The 22,899-nt window shown below is 40.4% G+C and overlaps 7 protein-coding genes across 9 annotated transcripts; 3 read left to right on the top strand and 4 right to left on the bottom strand.

The window, feature by feature from the left end:
- Nucleotides 1-1,503: 1,503 nt before the first annotated feature.
- On the bottom strand, nt 1,504-4,203 carry LOC111206059 (cysteine-rich receptor-like protein kinase 46). Its single transcript, XM_048781847.1, has 8 exons — nt 3,772-4,203; nt 3,340-3,661; nt 3,127-3,252; nt 2,892-3,070; nt 2,593-2,803; nt 2,254-2,500; nt 2,027-2,177; nt 1,504-1,944 (listed from the first exon to the last, which is right to left on the bottom strand). The coding sequence occupies exons 1-8, from the start codon at nt 4,201-4,203 to the stop codon at nt 1,717-1,719; spliced, it is 1,896 nt and encodes a 631-aa protein (XP_048637804.1). The 3' UTR covers nt 1,504-1,716.
- Nucleotides 4,204-4,344: 141 nt separating this feature from the next.
- On the bottom strand, nt 4,345-5,340 carry LOC111207700 (photosystem II reaction center PSB28 protein, chloroplastic). Its single transcript, XM_022705988.2, has 2 exons — nt 5,155-5,340; nt 4,345-4,883 (listed from the first exon to the last, which is right to left on the bottom strand). The coding sequence occupies exons 1-2, from the start codon at nt 5,318-5,320 to the stop codon at nt 4,402-4,404; spliced, it is 648 nt and encodes a 215-aa protein (XP_022561709.2). The 5' UTR covers nt 5,321-5,340; the 3' UTR covers nt 4,345-4,401.
- Nucleotides 5,341-6,976: 1,636 nt separating this feature from the next.
- Nucleotides 6,977-10,835, top strand: LOC111207738 (MDIS1-interacting receptor like kinase 1). Its single transcript, XM_048781812.1, has 2 exons — nt 6,977-10,091; nt 10,157-10,835. The coding sequence occupies exons 1-2, from the start codon at nt 7,463-7,465 to the stop codon at nt 10,576-10,578; spliced, it is 3,051 nt and encodes a 1,016-aa protein (XP_048637769.1). The 5' UTR covers nt 6,977-7,462; the 3' UTR covers nt 10,579-10,835.
- On the bottom strand, nt 10,688-13,638 carry LOC111206375 (auxin-responsive protein IAA11-like). The gene is made up of 5 exons (XM_022703044.2): nt 12,013-13,638; nt 11,385-11,638; nt 11,176-11,308; nt 11,025-11,086; nt 10,688-10,929 (listed from the first exon to the last, which is right to left on the bottom strand). The coding sequence occupies exons 1-5, from the start codon at nt 12,276-12,278 to the stop codon at nt 10,913-10,915; spliced, it is 732 nt and encodes a 243-aa protein (XP_022558765.2). The 5' UTR covers nt 12,279-13,638; the 3' UTR covers nt 10,688-10,912.
- Nucleotides 13,639-13,687: 49 nt separating this feature from the next.
- On the top strand, nt 13,688-16,590 carry LOC106401474 (ABC transporter B family member 23, mitochondrial). The gene is made up of 3 exons (XM_013842036.3): nt 13,688-14,477; nt 14,692-15,512; nt 15,866-16,590. The coding sequence occupies exons 1-3, from the start codon at nt 13,688-13,690 to the stop codon at nt 16,340-16,342; spliced, it is 2,088 nt and encodes a 695-aa protein (XP_013697490.2). The 3' UTR covers nt 16,343-16,590.
- Nucleotides 16,591-16,887: 297 nt separating this feature from the next.
- On the top strand, nt 16,888-19,513 carry LOC106401566 (protein PHR1-LIKE 1). 3 transcript variants are annotated; one of them, XM_048777878.1, is made up of 8 exons: nt 16,888-17,146; nt 17,368-17,971; nt 18,040-18,241; nt 18,323-18,399; nt 18,482-18,524; nt 18,619-18,676; nt 18,780-18,849; nt 19,010-19,513. In XM_048777878.1, exons 2-8 carry the CDS (start codon nt 17,405-17,407, stop codon nt 19,244-19,246), a joined length of 1,254 nt encoding a protein of 417 aa, XP_048633835.1. In that variant the 5' UTR covers nt 16,888-17,146; nt 17,368-17,404; the 3' UTR covers nt 19,247-19,513.
- Nucleotides 19,502-22,846, bottom strand: LOC125610087 (protein NPGR2-like). Its single transcript, XM_048781819.1, has 5 exons — nt 22,453-22,846; nt 21,868-22,154; nt 21,516-21,783; nt 20,094-21,452; nt 19,502-20,017 (listed from the first exon to the last, which is right to left on the bottom strand). The coding sequence occupies exons 2-5, from the start codon at nt 22,129-22,131 to the stop codon at nt 19,695-19,697; spliced, it is 2,214 nt and encodes a 737-aa protein (XP_048637776.1). The 5' UTR covers nt 22,132-22,154; nt 22,453-22,846; the 3' UTR covers nt 19,502-19,694.
- Nucleotides 22,847-22,899: the final 53 nt, after the last annotated feature.

Raw genomic sequence — 22,899 nt, forward strand, 5'->3', positions numbered from 1 at the left:
AATGTGAGAAGTCGACCATCTCCACAAAAAACTGTTGTGTAAGATAAAAATAACACAATCTCATATGGTCGATGTGATGTACTCTTTGCCATAATTCAAATACGATAATTGTAGACATTTGGGTCTTAAAGCTTCCCACGATCGCAAGTGAAAACCGTGTACAAATCACAAGGTTGAGATAGTAGTTTTTCCATGTCAGTTCTCCAAACTGCAACCACCACTTGTGAGATTATTTTTACAATCGCCACCTTCAAAATTATGACTTTGGCCCAAACAACACAAACTTTAGTGATGCCTGACGCTGCATCTATCATTATCATTATAGCTACAATAAAGGCTGCAATTATAACTGAGGCTACTGCCACAACTTTATCCGCTCCCAAGGTTGTTCCTATTTCAACAAGTGAAATAGTGTGAAACTGTAAAACCTTTTTTTTTTTTTTAACTTTGGAACATATTCTAGAAAAATATGGACATACATATTCTAATTCTCTTAGTATGTGACAAAACCAATCAGTACTAAGTAAGTTTCATTTGTGATCTTTCTTATCTTTCTAAAATGATATATACCCGGAATGATTTATCTTTGAATCAAACCACGTGAATTTGTATGGCCTGAATAATAGTTTTTTTTAAAAGACAAAACATTTTTCTTCTTTTTAGTAGAAGGGGTCATCAAACCTCAAAATGAGAATGTGCTAAACTGCTAGTACGTAGAAAGAAAACATAAACCGGTACCAGAATACATGTTAACTCTATTATTTCGTGTGGGACCAGCATCTTGATATTGAGTGATGGAGCTGTCCAAATAAACTTGGAAACAACCTGATTTTAATAATTTAAGATCCTGCAACATGTCGGTCACCCTCACCCAATAGTGTTACAATGAATTACTCAATCAGTTCTTAAAAGATCTATATTCTAAAAAAAAACTTTTGTTTCAAAAACATACATATTTTATATTTTTAATATAATTTTTTTAACTAATAATAAGAAATTGTGAAGTTCAAGAACATTAATTGCATTTTTTAAATATTATTGGTTTAAAAAAATAAAAAATAAAAAATTATAAAAAACTATGCATTTATAGCTAAATTTTAATATGTTTTATTAAAAAGTGTGAAAATTCTAAAACATGAATTTTATAGGGATAGAGGAAGTATTTACTAAACACTCCTTGAAATTGATTTTCACTACAAACACTTTCGCTGAAATTAAGATCCATTGATGATTGTTTAATCTTTCTGGAATATAGTTGCATTTATCTACAAATTTGAATTCATGTGTTCATATTTTCCAGACATAAATCATCATGTGTCACGACGGCTGACTCACATGTATGTTAAAATTTTAAAACAAATACCAAATATTCTAAATAAGTGTACCGGTCACAGTTTTACCATACAACTTGGTTCAACTCTATGGGTTCTTCGTTTCACAAAAAAAAAAAAAAAAAAAAAAACTCTATGGGTTCTCAACTTTTTTTTTTTTTTTTTTTTTTGAAATAGTTCTTCTTTCTCAACTATTTCCTTCTTCTTGTTGCTTAAACTGTTGTTGCTTATGTTTAATTAAAAATGGGCCTGGGCTGGGCTGGGCTAATAAGGAGAACAAGATATAAATAATGACATAATATGAAACGAAATACACTTTTTGTGATGTGTTGTTATGAACAGTAAGAAGAGTGGAGGATTTATACAAAAAGTATGAATATGATTTCTACATGGAATCATGAAGGAAAGGTGGTTTAGTAGGAGTGGGCAATACAAGATCCGTAGAATTAATCATTTCTATAAGCTTAGACATCGTTGGACGAAGCTGTGGAGACTCTTGTGTGCACAACAAACCGATCTGCATCACTCTCTTCACTTCTGACTTATCTGTCTCTTCTTCCATATCTTTGTCTATCATCTCCTCCATCTTGTCAAAAGCATAACATTTCCAAACCTGTTCAACAACAAAGGGGCCTGAGAAATGGGTATTAAAGTTATAGCTATATTGATTGATTTGAAAGAATGAAGAGACTCACTTGAGTAACTAAGGTTTCAAGGGAGTTATCAGACCGGAACTTATTGTTTCTAAAACCGCTGGTTATTTCAAGAACAAGGACTCCAAAGCTATAAGCGTCGATTTTGTTGCTTAGTATTCCCTTACTAATGTATTCAGGAGCCATGTATCCTCTGTAAAACAGCACCATTTTGTTTTCAAATACTAAAACCAAACCTCTAGTAAATTCTTTGTGTTGAAAGGACTTACAGTGTGCCAGCAATGGGAGAAGGAGAGGGAGAGGAAGAAGGGATGTCTTTGCCACCTTCTGGATAGAACTTTGCTAAACCAAAATCTGAGATTTTCGGTTTGTACTTTAAGTCTAGCAGAATGTTGCTTGCTTTAATATCTCTGTGAATGATCTTACAAGCTTCGTGAAGATACTCCAACCCTTCTGCTGTTCCCAAGATTATTGCCCGTCTCTTCTTCCACTCTAGCTCTTTCTTCTTCTCCGGGTCTTCATTTCCATTTCATAATAAAATAAAAGTTAGTAGTGTTTGCAACCAGGCAAGAAGATCAAGCATGTGTGATTCAAAGAAGAGATCTTACTAAACAAGATGTGATCAAGGCTTGAATTAGCGAGGAACTCATAGATAATGAAACTATTCATGTTAGTGAAGCAGCAACCTATAAGCCTGACCAGGTTCTTGTGTTGGCATCTGCTAATCACATCTATTTCATTATGAATCTCTTCTCGTGTCTTATTTCCTGATATATGCAAACGTTTTATAGCGATCTCTCTACCGTCAGACAGAGTTCCCTGTCGTAAAAAGACATAAAAGTCTTCTTAAGAGACAATGGTAAAATTGTAGACAAGGATATATATATATAAAAAAAAAGACAACAACCTTGAAGACTTCACCATATCCTCCAACACCAAGCTTGCAACTCTCATTGAAGTTGTTGGTTGCTTTCTCAAGAGTTGAATACTTAAAGCACATCAAGTTTGAGTTATTAGATACAGACTTTGACTCCTTCTCTATCCTTAGATGTCCAAACAAGTGATAACTTTTTTTAGTCTTAGTTCCTAATGACCTAACCAGCTACTGTATATTATTTAATTGCAGAACAAGGATCTCTTACCTTTAAGCTTCTTCTTTGAACTAGCTCCCAAATAAATGCATTTTCCACACCAGAATCCAGATGCAATAGCCAAGACACACACCATAGAAATCACCAGTATACGCAGAACATGTTCTTTCGTTAAACCTACTCCACAAAAAAACTGTTATGATTAAAAAAAAAAAAGACTAATCACAATTTGAAAAAAAAAACACAAGAGTTAAAGAGACATACTCATAGAAAGCAATTCACGCTCGTTATAAAAGGTATAGTTAGAGTAACGCAAGTAGCATCCTGCATTCATGACAAAGGCTTCTGTGGCTGGTGAGCAGCTAGTTGCCGATAAAGCTCCATCTGCTAAGCACAGTTGACACAACTCTTCGTCTAGCGTTTGCCGGCATATTCCTAATCCGTAAGCAGTTAAACCGTGTACGCTCTTCCTAGCCACCACCGAGAAGCCTTGACTATATGGAGCCGTGTCAACAATGGACTTGGTTACTTCCTTTACTAAGCCTTTGAATTCTCTAGACGACGACGACTCATCACCACCACATATCTAAAGTCCCCCAAAATGGTCGATTAGGTCTAGGTTACGTGTTAACCAAGTAAACGAAGAAGGACAATAACAATTAGGTTACGTGTAAGCCAAGTTAAAAGAACAAGAACCTTGGAGTCTTGACGTGTAACAGGCTCGCGATAGAAGCTGTAATTATCAGCCCTAACGAAACAACCGTCGAGGTGAAACCGACCACCGGGGGACGGAAAACAATTAAAGAGGAGATCGGTGGCGCGTGACCAACAGAGACTACATTCATCAGGCGAGAGATCGCTAACGCATTGCGACAAGAAGTACATCTTCTGAGGAGGAACACCGTCTTCGTGTGTCCCAAACTTGAGGTTCCTCATGTCATCTCTGGTCCTATCGATATTGATCTGATAAGATCTCCGGTAAGCCTCCACGTCCGGGACGGAGCCGTTGTTGCAAACCCATCCGAGGACGTCGAGTCGAGAGACTTCCGTGGAAGTTGACGGAGATGGTAACGTTAACGTTAACGTCAAGAAAACGGCAAAGGAAGCGAGTAACAACGTTGATGCCATTAGGAGGGACTATGCATATGCTTTGATGTGTCTCCCTCCCCTCTCCTCCATAATAAAAACTATCTCTAACAGCTTCTTAGGCTATATATAGGATTGTAAGTAACCGTTTCTTGTTTTTTTTTAATATTTAGGTTTTGGAAATATAGTAATCAAAATCTCTAATGAAATAAAAATGTGTAACATACAACAAAGTCCAGCTCATTGCTTCTTAACGAACTGTAAACCGTTTTGGTCAGAGTACCGTTCCATGAACCTCATGAACCTATCCCATTCCTTCGGCGTGCGCATCACGTGCTTGGCCACAATGCCTTCAGGTTTCCCGTTAACGAATCTGGCGTTCACGTCGGTGGACTGAATCACACCTTCCTCGTCGATCATGTACAGTCCGGTTATCTCCCCGACCTCGCCGCTCGAGTCGAAAACCGATGGCTGGTCGAAACTGAAGAGTGCCATTCCGTTGGATCCGTCTCTTGACCGAGTCAGCTTGACGTCAGGGATGGTCATCTCGTCTGTTCCTTGGATGAACTGGAGCGTTGGTTTCACCATCGACGTGATTGGGAGGAGGTTTCGGGGTCTTGTAGGTTTTTGAGATGGTTGTTGGACTCGCGGGATGGAGATGGGAGAGCCAGTGAAGGTGGAGCGCGTGATGGGATGAACAGAACATGAAGTTAAGACAATGCCTGCAATAAAAAAAAGGGATCAAAACTGGTTCTTAATTAATGTATTAATGTAAGAATCTGACGTGTTCATTCTATTACAATGAGTTGTTTTTTTCAGACATGAACCCTAATCTCTCATAATAGATTTAGAATCTCGCGTTACAGTAACGGAATCAGCATTCTATCGGAATTTTCCAGGGGAATCGATAATCAAACCTACATTCAAACACAAAGATTCCACTACTGATTCTTACACGAAGGGATACAAAGGAAGAAAGTGAGGAAACAGTACCTGAGGAGCGTGAAACATCTCGAGGAGAATGAGTGAGAGAAGTTAAAGATCCTATCGAACGAAAACAAGCCATTTTCGTGCTTATCGATGAAATGAGAGACACGGAAGAGTCGAGGCGGAAGGAGATGAAAGCCAAAGGATCTGGTGTGGTTGGCGGGAGAATCATGACGTGTCACCACCAAAGCCGTTCCTTGATTGGATAACGTCACTGTCTCAGTAATGGGCTTTTAACATTAAGCCCACTTGTAATTGACATTTAATTCGTTTCGTCACATAATAAGCCCATTTTTGGGTTCGGTGAAAGAGTCTCTTGTTGTCTCAGAGGTTTTACGATGACTTGGTTTTCTTTATCTAGAGTGATCCATCCCCATGGAACACACGTGGCAGCGGCACATGCGTGCAGATCGAAAGGAAAAAAAGCTGGACACAAGTCTGACGAATCCGATGGGCCATGTGAGAAAACCGTCAGCATATTTGCTAAATTAATTATTTTATATTGTATGCTATTGATATTTAAATGTTTAATTAGGAATTTAAAAATCCACAAAACACCATTTGCAAAGAGTTTTATGTGCTTTGTGAGATTAGGTTTCTCTTTCTAATAATACAAAATTGATACTAAAGTAAGTGATTAAGGTGTTGATCCACATGCGTCCCATTAAGCCGTGAACCCTCCTCTTGTAAGTATTTATTTATATTTACGATCTAGACATCTAATATATAGCCATAACCATCCAATGTGTGTACTTATGGAGTTTTGGGTGATAATTATATTTATTTCAATATTTCATGTTTTTGTTATATTTCTAGCTATAACTATATTGGACTAAATGGTCAAAACTGAATGTGTAATACTATACCTGCAGCTATCATATATAACCAATTAGTGAACAATCGTAGAATTTCGTATTTTATCCAACGATCGAAAGGATTAGCAAATGAAGAATTTAACTAAGGATCGGAATGTTTTCTTAAAAACTACAAATAATAAGAAACGTAACAACAAACATATACAAGACCGGCCCACATGAGTGCATGTGAAGCAACGTTTTCTGTATAAACATGAACCAGTAAGAGGAGTGGGTAATTGTTGGAGTATTACAATATTTGATTTGATCAATATCCGGTTATTAGTTATTACTTAAGAACATTATTATATACATATATTTACACTGCCATATTTATTAAAACCTGTAACATGGAAAGATTCTTATCTACTCAATCATGCAGATGAAGAAACAGTAACAAGCCTGCACTCTCTGCAGTGGCATACATTATAAATATTATATGCATCATGGTAACTCTTGATTGAATTTTTTTAATAAAAGATATGCCTCCATATAATGGCGATGAGGTGGGTTGGGTTCGATTTTGTTTCTATTTAGTATTAAGTTATTAACTAACACGTAGACGAAAGAAACTTTACCAAATTCAAAAGGGAGTGAGAAGAAACGTGATAGCATTTTCATTATTGTTGATGCTTAATTATCAATGTAACGGTTTGGAACTATCTGAAATTAAAAATTTAGTAGAGAAAGGTAGCGTCATCATCTAATTCATCTTCATCACATGTGTATCACCCATTCTGATGGTTAGAACGTTCACCTCGCTGGCTACATACAAATGTAAATACAAAATATATAAATATGGTTTAATCTATGTTGGTAATATATCATATAATATTTGCCATACTTAGCAGCATTTTAGATTTAAAACTTTCTTAGAAGGTAAGCATGAAAAGACCCAAAAAGAAGAAAAAAGGCGAGAAAATAAATAAAGACATTCTACAAAAGCTGAAACGGAATGAAGTTAAGCACAAGCTAACGATGAGAGTATGGTACACACCAAGTGTCCGTATAATTTTATGCATATAATTATGTATTAATCCTAAGCTAATTGGCACATTCAAAACTTAATATACAGCAAATCATAGTTGACTTTGTTTTTTAATTTAAAAGACCGTAAACATTTTTGGATTAGTTGTAGTTGTAAAAAACACATTCTCTCTTTCACATGTTCAGTGTCTTACGAAATTTCTCAAATAACTCCAAGATCTTGTTTTTATTTTTCATTAGAACATTTAATCATACATACTCGTTGATCACTAGATCCACATAAAACCAAGATTCATTTTTATACATATATATAAAACATAGATATAGATTTATATATATACAGAGCAAGCAGTTACTTGCCAAGTTTCTTCTTATTCTACTCTTCTTCCTCCACCACTTCCTTGCATGTTCACTTTGTCTTGTTCTTGGTAATGAACTAAAGGAGACGAGTTTCAGTGAGACAGAGGAAGAAGATGAAGATGAAGGTTATCGTTCTCTTCCTCTACTACTGTTATTACATTGGTTCTACCTCCTCTGTTTCAGCTTCCATCGACAATGGCAATGAGCTCTCTGTTTTGCTCTCCGTTAAATCAACTCTTACCGATCCTTTCAACTTTCTCAAAGACTGGAAGCTGTCAGGAACTGACGATCATTGCAGCTGGACAGGTGTTCAGTGCAACTCCCACGGCAATGTTGAGAAGCTCGACCTGTCGGGAATGAATCTCACGGGTAAAATCTCTGACTCCATCAAACAGCTAACAAGCCTTGTCTCGTTCAACATCTCATGCAACGGATTCGAATCTCTGCTTCCGACATCGCTCCCTCCGTTGAAATCTGTAGACATCAGCCAGAATGAATTCACCGGCAATCTTTTCGTGTTTGGCAACGAAACACTTGGACTCGTTCATCTCAATGTTTCAGGGAACAATCTCTCTGGAAACCTAACTGAAGATCTCGGGAACTTGGTCTCTTTAGAAGTTCTTGATCTCCGTGGGAATTTCTTTCAAGGGTCACTTCCACGCTCATTCAAGAACCTGCAGAAGCTGAAATATCTTGGATTATCCGGCAATAATCTCACCGGCGAGTTACCTAGAGTTCTCGGTGAGCTGTCTTCACTTGAAACAGCCATTCTTGGTTACAACGAGTTCGAAGGTCCGATTCCACCGGAGTTTGGGAACATCAATAGCCTCAAGTACCTTGATCTAGCCACAGGAAAGCTCAGTGGTCCGATTCCCTCTGAGCTCGGGAAGCTAAAGTCACTCGAGACGCTTTACCTCTACCAAAACCACTTCACCGGTAAAATACCGCCAGAGATCGGTAACATTACCACTCTCACGTATCTTGATCTCTCCCAGAACGCGTTATCCGGCGAGATTCCAGTGCAGATAACAGAGCTGAAGAATCTTCAGCTACTGAACCTGATGGGCAACAAACTCTCTGGCTCTGTTCCTCCGGAGATCAGCAATCTGGCGGAGCTACATACCCTCGAGCTCTGGAACAACACGCTCTCCGGCAAGCTACCAAGCGACCTCGGGAAGAATTCTCCGTTAGAGTGGCTTGACGTTTCTACAAACTCCTTCTCCGGCCAGATTCCTTCCACATTATGCAGCAAGGGGAATCTAACCAAGCTCATTTTGTTCAACAACAACTTCTCCGGTCCAATTCCAACAACTCTTTCCACTTGTCAGTCTCTAGTTCGCGTCAGAATGCAGAACAATCTCCTCAACGGTTCCATCCCCATCGGCTTCGGCAAGCTTGAGAAGCTACAAAGGCTCGAGTTAGCCAACAACCGCCTCACCGGAGGGATCCCCGGAGACTTATCGGATTCACTTTCCCTTTCTTTCATTGATCTCTCCAGAAACAAGATCAGCTCCTCCCTCCCTTCCACGATCCTCTCCATTCATAACCTCCAAGCGTTCTTAATCGCCGAGAATGATCTCTCCGGAGAAGTACCAGACCAGTTTCAAGACTGTCCTTCACTCTCAAATCTCGACCTCTCATCAAACACTCTCTCAGGCACTATCCCCTCCAGCATTGCTTCATGCGAGAAGCTAGTAACCATCAACCTAAGAAACAACAAACTAACAGGAGAAATCCCTAGACAGGTCACAACAATGTCAGCATTAGCCGTGCTTGACCTCTCCAACAACTCCTTAACCGGCAAACTCCCCGAGAGCATCGGAACATCTCCAGCGCTGGAGCTCCTCAACGTCTCCTACAACAAACTCACAGGCCCAGTCCCTACCAACGGCTTCCTCAGAACCATCAATCCAGACGACCTAAGAGGAAACTCAGGTCTCTGCGGCGGCGTTCTCCCGCCGTGTAGCAGCTCCCAAACCGCAACATCGCGTCACAAGAGCCTCCACGGGAAACGAATCGTCGTCGGGTGGTTGATCGGGATCGCATCGGCTCTACTCCTAGGGATCCTCGTCATCGTCACGAGGACTCTCTACAAGAGATGGTACTCCAACGGATTCTTCAGCGACGAGACGGCGAGCAAAGGCGAATGGCCGTGGAGGCTCATGGCGTTTCACCGGCTAGGGTTCACAGCCTCCGATATCCTCGCATGCGTCAAGGAATCGAACATGATCGGAATGGGAGCGACGGGAATCGTCTACAAAGCGGAGATGTCGCGATCGACGACCGTACTCGCCGTGAAGAAGCTCTGGAGATCCGCCGCGGATATCGAGGACGGAACCACCGGAGATTTCGTCGGCGAAGTGAACCTCCTCGGGAAGTTACGTCACAGGAACATCGTGAGGCTCCTTGGATTCTTGTACAACGATAAAAACATGATGATCGTATACGAGTTCATGCTCAACGGTAACCTCGGCGACGCGATTCACGGTAAAAACGCCGCCGGGAGGATGCTCGTTGATTGGGTGTCGCGTTACAACATCGCGCTCGGTGTAGCTCACGGCCTCGCCTACCTCCACCACGATTGTCATCCTCCGGTGATCCACAGAGACATCAAATCGAACAACATCTTGCTCGACGCGAATCTCGACGCCAGGATCGCCGACTTCGGCCTCGCGAGGATGATGGCGAGGAAGAAGGAAACCGTTTCAATGGTCGCCGGTTCTTACGGTTACATCGCTCCCGGTATGCTAATTTTAATTTGGTTATAAACCGGTTCGATAATTCTAATTTGGTTTATTATTTTGCAGAGTATGGATACACGCTGCAGGTGGACGAGAAGATAGACATATACAGCTACGGCGTCGTTTTACTAGAGCTGTTAACCGGAAGAAGACCGTTAGACCCGGAGTTTGGAGAGTCTGTAGATATTGTGGAGTGGGTGAGGAAGAAGATAAGAGACAATATATCTTTGGAAGAAGCATTGGATCCTAACGTTGGAAACTGCAGATATGTTCAAGAAGAGATGCTTTTAGTTCTACAAATAGCTCTTCTCTGCACCACGAAGCTCCCTAAAGACAGACCTTCGATGAGGGACGTGATATCGATGCTCGGAGAAGCTAAACCGAGGAGGAAAAGCAATAGTAACGAGGAAAACACTAGCCGTTGTGGCTTGGCCGAGAAGCAACAGCCATCGGTGTTTAGTGCTTCACCTGTAAATGACCTTCTTTAGGGCGTGATGGAAGAGGAGTGGCTTAAACTGATATGTATGTAGAAGAGAGAGAGAGAGAGAGAGAGAGAGAGAGAGAGAGAGAGAGATCTTTGATTTGCCTTATTACATGTAGAATAACTTTGCTCTCTTTACAGATGTTTATTATTAACTTGTGCATTGCTCTGAAACGTTTTGTGATTTTTACAAAGTTGAACAATATAGCTAACTAAATAAATGGCAGAGCCAAAAAAAACTGTGAAGGCAAGAATATTCTTACATTGTTGTTGTCTTCTCTTTTGATCTGTCTTATTATTGCTTCAAACATAAAAGGGTTCTTGTAGTTTATTTATATGCTTTATAAGTTCATTTTAGCTGCAAACAAGGATTATACAAACACGGTCACAAAGACATAAAAGAAAAGATATCTTGATATCAAAAGAGGTGTTTGATGTAATCAGTAAATGTACCTGCACCAGTAGCTTCTGATGTTTTCATTATCCGGAGCCTTTTCACAGAACCAATAAACATCCTGGACAAGTAAAACTCAGTTCATTATTCAAATTTGGAGCTAACATTGTACTCAACATAGAAAGCATGAGAATATTTATATATTCATACCTCCACGGAACATCACCAACAAGCATCCAATCTCCTTCCTTGTCTTCATATGTTAGTACTAATCCAGAAGACCCATCTGGTAGTATCTTGAGCCTTGTTTCCAAGTGACCATCTGTTTCTTGTGTGCTTGAAACTGATTTTGCAGAAACACTCATCATTTCTCAGTCCAAGACCAGCTAAAGTCTCTAAAGCAACATAAAAGAACGTACCTGATTTGGGTTTGAGAAACATATCTTCGAGAGTGTTGGACAAGGATTCATAACATTTATGAGCATTCAGATCGATTTTCCTTCCAATGGGAATACCATCCATCGTCACCTTCACAAACATCGAGCTTCTCATCTTTGTTGCATCACTTCTATTTTTGTTTACTTGTTGTGGATCTTCCATGGCCAATGTCTTGGCTTGGTTAACCATACTGTTCATCCTGTAAGTCCTTATTGGTGGCCATCCCACAACTTGCCTGCAAATTTCACAAGTTTTTCAAACGCTGAGTAAAGACAAAAAGGATTTGACTTAACACTTCCAAGCCTGTAAAATCATACACGTGAACCATGCTAATATCAAGACAACTCTACACAAAAATCAATAACAGGAAAGAAACATCACTCTACAGGATTCAACCACTCCATTCCAAAACAAAATTCACTTCCCTCGAGATTGTCACCTATGGAAAAAATGATACAACGATCCCAACAAACTCTTCTAAGATCAAGAAGATACATTCAAAGTCATCTACGTAATAAAGGTTGAACCTTTCTCCAGATAAAAGTGATCAAGAGGAACATTTTTGTCTCATCAAACCCATGATAAATGTAAAGGAGAGGTGAATCTCACCCACTAGTAGGTGGTGCCATGGAATCAGCTGTTCGCTTGATCCCAGCCGTTACGCTAGCTCTGCTACTCAAGGAAGAAGGTGATGACGATGAAGAAGAAGAAGAATCATCATTAGCGTGAGAAGCCCTACGATCTCGATACCCTTTTCGACCGAGGCTCAACGTAAGACGAAGCTCGAGACCGTTCTCTGTCGGAGAAGAAGAATCCTCGGAGGAGACGACGAGGTTTTCGTCGTTTGACAAAGTCGAAGCCGAACCGCCTTCCATTAGAGAATTCTCGAAACCCAGCAGAAGAGTGAGAATTGAGCAGAGAGATTGATTTAGTTGGAGATTTGATTGCGAAGGGGGAAGAGGAGATGAGAGATGGGTTGAATTCGAAGCAAAGTTTGCGACTTTAAGTAAGGCTAATAACAGTGAGAAGGAAACAAAGGATGAACAAGAAGACACGACTGGTGGGATTTGTCTCTTTTTTTTTTCTTTTTACTTCCCTAACTTTAAGTCTTCTTTTTCGCCTAAATATATCAAATTTTAGGCAAAGAAAAACAATTGAAAAAGGAATAACAAAACTGTAATAAATTTCTCACATTTATTCCGTGACTATATTTTTACTTGTATAGTTTAGCTTTGCAATTATGCAAAACACATATAAGTTACAAAGTGTGATTCAACTGTCTAACATAAAAGAATAATTTATTATCGTAACCGCAATACAATACAATTACATTACAATAATAAACAATGAACTAATTATTCGATGCAATAAGAAAATAACTTGATGATTTGCAATGTATATAAGTGATAGAAAAACAATGGAAAATATGATGAATAATCCATGGTCTAAATCAGATGTTTTTTAGTTGGTATAGACTCCAAAATCTTATATAGATTGGATATAATTAAAGACAGTTGATGATCAAAACGGTTGCATACTTGCATCCGTGGGACTAATTAAAGCTAAAATATATATAATCAAAGTTTTGTCAAATATATTATATATAATCAAAGTTCCAAAATGATTTTGCATAATTATCTCAAACTCGAAAACTATAGTAAAATAGGTAAAAAGTGGGGGCTCACATGTCAGCTTCATGGGATTCAATCGGACGGCTAGAAAAACGATACTAAGATGGCTACGTGGGACCAACGTGAACAGAAGGAGGGGGACTCGTGCCCACGTCCTCTGGTCTATCTTACCAAATCGGACGGTGGCGATGAGTTCCGGTTTAAAGCTAGATATCACACTAAATATAAATTTCTTAATTTATAATCAAGTGGCAATCTAATCTATAATCACGTAATTTAAAATAATTAAAAGAGAGAGTTTAGCTGTCCATTTTTAGTGGTGTCCGAATAAAAGCCCTTGTCGTCTGGAGGGAAGACATAACCGACTCTTGCTTCTTTACTTTCCAAATAAACCGTTCAATTAATTAAATGCAATACCAGGAGGGTTGAATTTTTGATAGTGTTAGTTGTCCTTGCGGGTCCCACCCTCCGAGTGTGATTCCCCACGGTGTGCACCACCGTAAGTATCCGATTCTCTACATTAAAGACACGTGACAAACCGGTTCCGGTTATTTCCGAGTTGAATTCATTTTTGAATTAAAAAACGGATATAAACCAGGACCGGTTATTTCCGAGTTAATATCTTCATCTTCTTCTTCTTCAGCTACTCTGGTATGAAGCTATTCCGACAAGTAGCGATGTCGAGGAGCTGTCGGCTTCTTCTCTCCCGCGCTTCACTCTGTTATCGTCTTCGCTCTGATTATCATCATCATCATCATCACAGCTTCACCACTTTCAAAAAACGTAACTCAACTCGAACATCAAACAGAATCAATGCCTTCTTATCGGATCCATCTCCATCACCGATTAGTTCCAGAGTCAACGCGCGCGTCCTGTTCTTCTCAACTTCAACTCCAAATCCAGTCTCTAAATCTAATAACCAAACCAATACGACGTCGTCTCAGAAGATCCTCCGCACGATCTTCAGCTCCTTATGGATGAAAGACAACCCAGAGCTCCGTCTCAGAGTCCTCGCCGCACTAGCCTGCCTCGTCGGAGCCAAGTTCTTGAACGTTCAAGTTCCTTTCCTCTTCAAGTTAGCCGTAGATTCACTCTCCTCCTCCTCCTCTTCATCATCCCTCGCTACCACAAACCCTTACCTCCTCGCCGCTTTCGCTACCCCTTCCTCCGTCCTCATCGGCTACGGCATCGCCCGAACCGGATCCTCCGCCTTCAACGAGCTTCGCACTGCCATCTTCTCCAAAGTCTCTCTCCGCACCATACGCTCCCTCTCCAGAAAAGTTCTCTCGCATCTCCACGACCTCGACCTTCGCTCCCATCTGAACCGAGAAACAGGGGCTTTGAACAGAGTCATCGACCGCGGTAGCCGCGCGATTAACACGATCCTCTCGGCTATGGTTTTCAACGTCGTTCCGACAATCTTGGAGATATCTATGGTCTCAGGTATATAATCCCTATTTAATTGTGGTTGCAGTAAAAAAAATTAGTTTCAAAATAAGTGCAGTTTTAGAGTTTCGATGCAAAATTTATTAATAAGATTCTCCATTTTATTTTTCTATTGGTTGAAATATGTTTAGGTGCATAGTTAATTGTGTTTTTATTTTGGAAATTTATTCATTACAAAACCTTTTTACAAATAATGGGTTATCGGTCTCAGGTATATTAGCTTACAACTACGGAGCTGTTTTTGGTTTGATCACTTGTCTCTCCGTTGGATCGTACATAGCTTTCACATTGGTTGTGACGCAGTACAGAACCAAGTTTAGAAAAGCTATGAATAAAGCTGATAATGACGCTGGCACGAGAGCCGTTGATTCTCTTATAAACTACGAGACTGTTAAGTACTTCAACAACGAAGACTACGAAGCGAGGAAGTACGATGAGTTGCTGGGGAGATACGAGGATGCTGCGTCCACGACTCAGAAAAGTCTCGCGTTTTTGGATTTCGGACAGAGTTTGATATTTAGCACGGCTTTGTCTACGGCGATGGTGTTGTGTTCTCAAGGGATTATGAACGGTCAGATGACGGTTGGTGATTTGGTAATGGTGAATGGTCTTCTCTTCCAACTGTCTCTTCCTTTGTACTTTCTCGGTGGTGTTTACCGCGAAACGGTTCAGGGTCTTGTGGATATGAAGTCTTTGTTTCAGTTGCTTGAGGAGAGATCTGACATTGGAGATAGAGATGCAGACGCAAAGCTTCCTAGTCTTGCTCTGAAAGGTGGGAGCATTCGGTTTGAGGATGTACATTTTAGTTACCTGCCGGAGAGGAAGATCTTAGATGGGGTTACGTTTGAGGTACCGGCAGGGAAGAGTGTGGCTGTTGTAGGTAGTAGTGGAAGCGGGAAGTCGACGATTCTTAGAATGATATTCAGATTCTTTGATACAGATTCTGGAAATGTAAAGATTGATGGTCAGGATATAAAGGGAGTGAGGCTAGATAGTCTTCGAAGATTCATTGGAGTTGTCCCTCAAGATACTGTAAGCTGCCATTTCACAGGTTAACAAAGTAATTAGTATTAAGTTAGATAGGCTTCAAATCAAAACAGTTCATCTCTCCATATAGAATATTCGATAGACCAATTTTCGAGTTAGATGATTATGGATATGATTTAATTATATGAATCTGACTCTAATACCATATTATTAGATGAACTTTTTTAACTCAAAACTAATTGGTAATAATTAGATTGTTTTTTTTCTTTAGATACTATTATTTATGATGTTTTCTAACTTCAAATGTAGAACATTGTCCCTAATAGTTAGTATGTGTAACATATGGTTATAGTTTGCATATGGTCATAACCAGGTTTGGTTCACTACTGGCATGGCAGGTGCTATTCAATGACACAATATATCACAACATTCACTATGGAAACCTCTCAGCAACAGAGGAAGAAGTCTACGACGCAGCTAGGCGTGCGTCCATTCACGACACGATCATGAACTTCCCGGAGAAATATAAAACAGCGGTTGGAGAAAGAGGGCTGATGCTGAGTGGTGGAGAGAAACAAAGAGTGGCACTCGCTCGCGCGTTTCTGAAATCGCCTGCCATTTTATTGTGCGATGAAGCGACGAGTGCCTTGGACAACAAAACAGAGGCAGAGATAATGAAGACGCTGAGGTCGTTGGCGAGTAACAGGACTTGTGTTTTCATTGCACACAGGCTGACCACTGCGATGCAGTGCGATGAGATCATTGTAATGGAGAAAGGGAAAGTGGTGGAGAAGGGGACGCACGAAGTGTTGTTGAAGAAATCAGGAAGATACGCCGATTTGTGGATACAACAAAACAGTACAGTGGAGGGTTGAATCTCAAAAGCAAGAGCCCGAGTGTTGACTTTGACATATTTGTGATTCTTGTCTTCTTATTTTTTACGCAAAATTTTGGAATAATTATTTGCAAATATTAATTGTTTGTAATCATGTACAACAGAAAATAAAATTGTTTGTAACCTTGTAACAAGGAAAATATTTTGTAGTAGTAGAGGCACCAAACCTATTTGTTTGGTTTGTAATTTGAAATTTAACATTTGAAATTTTTATTTTTCCAACCTTCATAATCGAATTTGTAATCTAGTAATTCTGAAAATGTTATTATTTCTCGATCATTCTGATTTAAATTTGAAATAAATGAGAAAACAAGGATTGAGTTTCAACAAAAAAGTCAGGGCTTTTAACATCTCTCTATGATTCTGCACAAAAAAAAATCAACAGAAAACCCTCTCTGGGCCTTCGGGCCTTCAGACCAACAAACATATCAGAAAACAAGATCTTTTATTTTTAAAAGAAAAAGACAAAAGCCTAATTAAAATGATTTCCAACTATCCAATAAACAGCGCCCACGTAAGAATTATAGTGGATTCCGACAAGAAAGTAACCTCACGCGTTATTACACAGCGCGTAAGTGAACGACGGATGATCCCCTTTTGTTTAAGAAACAGAGCCACCACCACCACCACCACATCCTTGGACGAAAAAATTAAAAAAAACAGCCGGAAAATAAAAATCACCGTCAACATACAAAACAACAAGACGACTTCTCCGATTAATTTTAATCGTTTAGTAGATTCGATTCGATTTCGCACGTCTCCTACCGTTTCAATGAACTGCTAGGTGAGAATTTTCGATTCATATCTTTTCGAGCATAAATTGCAGATATCTTTGCACCACGTTTATGATTGGTTGATTCGGATTCGATTTGGTGTTTATTTTCCAGCGAATTTGATGTTTGGTTGGATAATGGTGTTGTTATTGCTCTCCTTTGTAGATGATTCTCTGATGCTTTGTGTTTATTTTATTACAACTAAGTTTTGTTTTTGTTTTTGTCTTTACAGATTCTGCCAACTTAAATTCATTTAGGTCAGGACAACAATGGAAGCTCGTCCGGTTCAGAGATCAGGTTCCAGGGAGCTAAGTAACCTAACTCGCACTTCTTCAATTCCATCTACACCAAACCCTTCTTCAGCAGCAGCAGCAGAAGTTGCTTTCATGAGATCAGAGAACAACAACAACAACACTCAGTTCATGTCTAAGCCGTTAGGAGGACAAAACTACCATTTGTTGGCCTCAAGTAACGGTGGAGCTGTTGGACATATATGCTCTTCCTCATCCTCTGGTTTCTCTACCAATCTCCATTACTCTTCTATGGAGAAGCACTACGCAAGTAGCAGCAGTAATGCCGCTGCTGCTGCTGCGTTGAGGGATGATAGTTCTTGGTGCAGTGATTCACTGCATGGAGGGTTTCTTGATTTTCCTGAAAACCACCACCAGGCCAGCCAGATTGAGGACGGTGGTGGCATTGGCGCGGCGTTTGATGACATTCAGAAACGGAACGATTGGCATGAGTGGGCTGACCATTTGATCACCGATGAAGATCCTTTGCTATCTACTAACTGGAACGATCTCTTGCTTGAGACAAGCTCCCAATCAGACTCAAAGGTTTGTTCAACGTCTATACATTATCCTCTTTTGATTCCGTGTTTCTTAGAACTGAACAAATGTTTTAGGACCAGAAAACTCTGCAAGTTCAACCGCAACCGCAGATTGTTCAGCAGCAGCAACCTTCTCCTTCTGTGTCTGTGGAGTTGCGGCCTGTCAGCACAACATCTTCAAACAGTAATAACGGAAATGGCAAGGCACGTATGCGTTGGACGCCAGAGCTTCACGAGGCGTTTGTTGAAGCTGTTAACAGTCTTGGTGGCAGTGAAAGTGAGCTTTTATTTCTCCTTTGCTTTCCATAAACTTTGTGTGTCTTATGGTTAAACTCATATTGTTCCTATTGTTACGCAGGAGCTACTCCTAAAGGTGTGCTTAAGAAAATGAAAGTTGAAGGGTTGACTATATATCATGTCAAAAGCCATCTGCAGGTTATTATTTGATCTTTTCTTTCCGGTATCTTTTTCATTCTATGTCTGATAAAATATAGTGTTTTGTCTTAATGAACCGCAGAAATATAGGACGGCTAGATATAGGCCAGAACCATCAGAAACTGGTAACCTTTCCTATCTTCATTTCCTTGATGATTATTCCTGAGGATTCCATACAGTTCAGTTCACTTCAAAATCACATTATTTTGAGTCTTACAGGTTCGTCTGAGAAGAAGTTGACACCACTTGAACACATAACATCTCTTGACTTGAAAGGGTAAGGTTTTTCTTTGTCTTGTATTATTTCAATTACTAGACCATTACTTAACAGATTCTCACTTTGTATGAAGTCTTTAACAATTTTGTATCTATGCTTACAGAGGGATGGGTATCACCGAGGCTCTGCGACTTCAGATGGAAGTACAGAAGCAACTCCATGAACAGCTCGAGGTATATATTATATCATACATCGTAATAGCTTTGGATTTTTTTGTCTGTGTGTGAGATCTTTTTTGGGATTTATGAAGCTGCAAATAGTGTGCAAAGGTGAAAAATGATTTTAAAGATTAGGAGTGTGGATCAAAATGTTTTTCTTTTCTTGTTACTGCAGATTCAAAGAAACCTGCAACTCCGAATAGAAGAACAAGGCAAGTACCTACAAATGATGTTCGAGAAACAAAACTCTGGTCTCAGCAAAGGCACAGCCTCAACGTCAGATTCACCATCCAAATCCGAACAAGAAGACAAGAAAATCTCTGATTCAAAGGACCACCTCACACCAGAGGAAACCGGCAAATGCAAAGAGCCAGAATCTCCACAGCCAAAGCGCCACAAAACCGATAACTGAGAGTTTAACAGAGCGGGAGACTTGAAGACTTCTCTCTCTCTACTGTTTAGCTATTTTTCTGATGGAAGACTCTCTCAACAAACAACAGATCCTCAAAGAAGAAACCAAAAACAAATAAGAGTTCGTTTGGGAGAATCTTCATCATCATTCGAATGTAATCTTAAATGCAATGCTTAACTCATCATTAGTTTACAGATACAGATTCTGTCTGAATATTTTCAGAATATTAAACTTATATCTGGCTTACAATGACACTTGACCACAACCTATTCAGTTTCTTTTCAACTATGTGTTACAGAATGTATATAAACTTCACATCAAATCAGATACTCACACATACATCTTTATATCATATATATCCATCTATATATATCAAAAACAAACACAAAAAAAAATAGGAAAAAGGAGAAATCATAAACCAAAACCAAAAAAAAAAACCGTAAAAGAATCATCTGAATGGCTCCACTGGCATTGTTTCCTCCAATGCAACAGCAGCTTGAAAACACTCAACAGCTTCTTGCTTCGACGAGACAGATCCTTCAGCTTTGAACATCTTCCCAAGATTGTACCAAGCCGAGTGGTTCATCCTATCAATCCTAAGAGCCTCCATCAAAAAGCTTCTCACAACCGCTACGCTTGTTCGGTTCTCCAGCTCCAAAAGAATCTCAGCCTTAGATATTAGGCTCGGGACGTGCATTGGATCGATGTCTAGAGCAGTTGTGAAGGCCTCCATCGCTTCTTCTAATTGTCCCTGTCTCTGGTACAGTACACCTGCCAATAGGTAGCTATGAACATCAAAGGCCTTGAATGTTTCAACAGGTAAGAAATGGAGAAGGCAATCAATTACCTTCAGTGTGGTATCTAACAGGAGAGTAAGGAGCAATGAGTCTTGACCTCGAGAGACAAGTCTCTGCGTCACGCCACTGCGAGAGGTCTATATAGATAAGAGCCAGATCATGCCACGTCCCAAGCTCCAGACTCCTCAATTCCTCTACATATCCCTTTGGCATCTTCTTTGAAGAGTTTAAGCTTTTGCTCTGAACCTGAAGGAGAGCGAGAACTTCCGTGTAACTCTTGATCCCTTCCTTCACTTCTCCTCTAGCTAAACGAAGCTTCGCCTTCAAACGAAGCAGCTTCCCCTGCTCCCACTTCCCCGTCTCGTTAAGCGCTGCATCCACTATGGTCTCAGCGTCTGAAAACCTCTTCTGCGCAGATAAAACACGAGCAAGAAGCAACCACGCTTCAAGATCAGACTCCGCTCCAAGCTTCAACGCCTGTTTAGCGTACACTAAAGCAGAATCCAGCTTCCTCTGCTCTGCGTTCTCTAACGCAAGACGGTGCAAGACTCTCGGGTCTGTCATATCCGCAGAGGCTAACGCCTGCATCCCTTCGGATTGCCTAGCTACACGCTCGGCCTCGGTAGACGTTTTCCTCGAGCTTTCAGTGAGTGCAATGCCTAAAACTAGACGAGCCGCACCGTCTAGCTGAACGCATTCGTTCCCCAAGCTTCCTATCGCTCTCCGAGCATAGTCTAACCCTTCCTCAGCGAGAGAAGGTCTCTCACCACATATCTTGGAAGCCATCAGCAGACCTGATATCCTGTTTGGATCCTCCTTTTCTGAAAATAGCTTCCTAAGTAAACCGAGAGCAACAAGACCTTCTCCTGCGCCGTGGTAACATAAAGACAACGTATGATAAAGCTCCCTCTGGTCCAAAATCTCGGGGCTAAGCTCTTCTAGCTGCTTAGCAAGAGCGGTTAAGTCGCCAGCCATTGTGAGAGCGAACGTGAGATGGTCCAAGATTGATGCATCCCACGAGATTCTTTTCTGGTTAACTTTCCTGAGGAGTAACATGAGAAGGAGAATAGCTTCTTCAACATTGTTCCTCGGAATGAAAGAGCCTTCCGTCTGAGAACGGAGGTTAGGCGGCACGGCTTCTTCACCGGAGTAGAGAAGAAACACAGCGTACTCTTTCTGAATCCTCGCTGTGGTTTCCGGATCAAGCTTCCAGTGGTTGAGAAGCGCTCTTCTATAAGATAAAATAGCATCACGCGGCGAATCAGCGAGCTTCCACAGCTGAGGAAGTAGCTCAACCGCTTTGGTCAGCGTCTCCTGCAACTTGATGTCGCCAGTCACATTCTCTGAGGCCCCTTCCGATACAGAAGCCTCGATTATATCGAGAATAACTCTGCAGGACTGCGCAGCTTCTGCAGGAAGAATACAGTTGCTTAGCCAAGGAAATACAGAATCAATTGTGACTTGTTACTTACCTTGGAACCTTCCAAGACGCTGGAGAGATTTTGCTTTGAGGTAGATAGCTTCGAAGAGTAAACTAACAGCGTGTTTAGACATGGGAGGCTGAGGAGGAGCAACAAAGCTGCCTTTGGACCGTCTTCTATGTTTTTTCTCTTCTCTAGCGGTTAAAGCTGTTTTCATCTTTATTGTGATCCCATTGATATCAATCCCTTCAAAGACTCTCAATGCCGCCTCTATGTTCCCTTTCTGATACTCTATTCTTCCCAGAAGTGCCCTCGCCTCCTGAAACAACAACAACAACAACAAGACAATGATACATCTTTTTTATTTATCCTAGATGGCGGGTGGTGATGAAGAAAACCGAACCTCGTAGTTCAAAGAGCTTGTCTCACGCAGAGACAACTCTGCTTCTTCGATGTTCCCGTTATCAAGCTTCTTGGCGTTCTCGCTCTCAGCAGCTGATAAAGCTGAGCTCACATTGCCTACACCAAGCTCGGACCGCTTGTCTTCTTCCTCAATGAGCCTCATTTGTTCACCAGAACACAAACACTTCATTCTGATCTTCCTTAAACGTTGTCTTACTCTATGTAAACGCAGCTTCTCAGGAGGCCTAGTCTCGCTGTTCCTCATAGCTTCTCACAGAGTTGGATGATCTTCAAACACGCATAATTAAGAACACATAATCAACATTTTTGTGCGATATGATATACAAAAAGAAAGATTTGATAATTTCAAGATGTTATGATCCAATTCATAAGAAGTAACGCCGAGAACTAGTTTCGATAAAAGAACAAAAAGTCGATGACTTTGGGATTCGAACTCAGAGCTAAGTATAGAAAGTTCGAAACTTTAGAACGAAAATGAGAATGAAACCCTAAAACAGATCGAATCGCAATACTCAATTGAAGACGATCAAGAAACAAAAGGGAGAGGGAGAGAAAAAGAAGACACCTTTGATTTTCCGGGAAAGGAGAAGAGGAAATAAGGATGACGACAGCCATGGCCGCCTCGAAATTCTTCCGGACTTATTCCGATTCGAAACAGTCAAGAGAAGCAATTGAAAAGCCAAAAAGAAAAAGAAACAAACAAAAATAGAAATAAAAAAAAAATAAAAATCTGATCTTTTCTTCTTCTTATTCTGAGCCTTTTACTTTCTCTCCGACTTTTACCTTTGTCGCTTTCTGCGTTGTTGTGAGTGAGTTTCTGCCTCTTTGTTTCTTCTTTCTGCACTAATACCCAAATATTAATCTTCCTTTTTTTTTAAATTGAAATTGAGACGGCGTGAAGAGGGGATATGGTGCAGGTAGCAGATGGAATTTTCCACGGTTTGGGCTGGAACACGAGATGTGTGAGAAGATGTGTTTGCTCAACTCATTTATTGCCTTTTCTATTTTCGTT

The sequence above is a fragment of the Brassica napus genome, chromosome A1, assembly GCF_020379485.1.
Source record: "Brassica napus cultivar Da-Ae chromosome A1, Da-Ae, whole genome shotgun sequence".
Taxonomy (NCBI): Eukaryota; Viridiplantae; Streptophyta; class Magnoliopsida; order Brassicales; family Brassicaceae; genus Brassica; species Brassica napus.

Bases quoted from the DNA above. Each gene is read 5' to 3' on its own strand.
- LOC111206375 (XM_022703044.2), bottom strand. From the start codon at position 12,278: ATGGAAGGCGGTTCGGCTTCGACTTTGTCAAACGACGAAAACCTCGTC. The intron at 11,639-12,012 runs GTGAGATTCACC...TGAAATTTGCAG, and splicing joins ATGGCACCACCTACTAGTGG to GCAAGTTGTGGGATGGCCAC. The intron at 11,087-11,175 runs GTATGAATATAT...TTACTTGTCCAG, and splicing joins GTTGGTGATGTTCCGTGGAG to GATGTTTATTGGTTCTGTGA.
- LOC106401474 (XM_013842036.3), top strand. From the start codon at position 13,688: ATGAAGCTATTCCGACAAGTAGCGATGTCGAGGAGCTGTCGGCTTCTT. The intron at 14,478-14,691 runs GTATATAATCCC...TATCGGTCTCAG, and splicing joins GGAGATATCTATGGTCTCAG to GTATATTAGCTTACAACTAC. The intron at 15,513-15,865 runs GTAAGCTGCCAT...CTGGCATGGCAG, and splicing joins GAGTTGTCCCTCAAGATACT to GTGCTATTCAATGACACAAT.
- LOC111207700 (XM_022705988.2), bottom strand. From the start codon at position 5,320: ATGATTCTCCCGCCAACCACACCAGATCCTTTGGCTTTCATCTCCTTC. The intron at 4,884-5,154 runs GTACTGTTTCCT...TTTTTATTGCAG, and splicing joins AGATGTTTCACGCTCCTCAG to GCATTGTCTTAACTTCATGT.
- LOC111207738 (XM_048781812.1), top strand. From the start codon at position 7,463: ATGAAGATGAAGGTTATCGTTCTCTTCCTCTACTACTGTTATTACATT. The intron at 10,092-10,156 runs GTATGCTAATTT...ATTATTTTGCAG, and splicing joins TTACGGTTACATCGCTCCCG to AGTATGGATACACGCTGCAG.
- LOC125610087 (XM_048781819.1), bottom strand. From the start codon at position 22,131: ATGAGGAACAGCGAGACTAGGCCTCCTGAGAAGCTGCGTTTACATAGA. The intron at 21,453-21,515 runs GTAAGTAACAAG...TTCTTCCTGCAG, and splicing joins GCGTCTTGGAAGGTTCCAAG to AAGCTGCGCAGTCCTGCAGA. The intron at 20,018-20,093 runs GTAATTGATTGC...ACCTATTGGCAG, and splicing joins TGTTAGATACCACACTGAAG to GTGTACTGTACCAGAGACAG.
- LOC106401566 (XM_048777878.1), top strand. From the start codon at position 17,405: ATGGAAGCTCGTCCGGTTCAGAGATCAGGTTCCAGGGAGCTAAGTAAC. The intron at 18,242-18,322 runs GTGAGCTTTTAT...ATTGTTACGCAG, and splicing joins CAGTCTTGGTGGCAGTGAAA to GAGCTACTCCTAAAGGTGTG. The intron at 18,525-18,618 runs GTAACCTTTCCT...TGAGTCTTACAG, and splicing joins GCCAGAACCATCAGAAACTG to GTTCGTCTGAGAAGAAGTTG.
- LOC111206059 (XM_048781847.1), bottom strand. From the start codon at position 4,203: ATGGCATCAACGTTGTTACTCGCTTCCTTTGCCGTTTTCTTGACGTTA. The intron at 2,501-2,592 runs GTAAGATCTCTT...ATGGAAATGAAG, and splicing joins CCTTGATCACATCTTGTTTA to ACCCGGAGAAGAAGAAAGAG. The intron at 2,178-2,253 runs GTAAGTCCTTTC...GCTGTTTTACAG, and splicing joins TCTCCCATTGCTGGCACACT to AGGATACATGGCTCCTGAAT.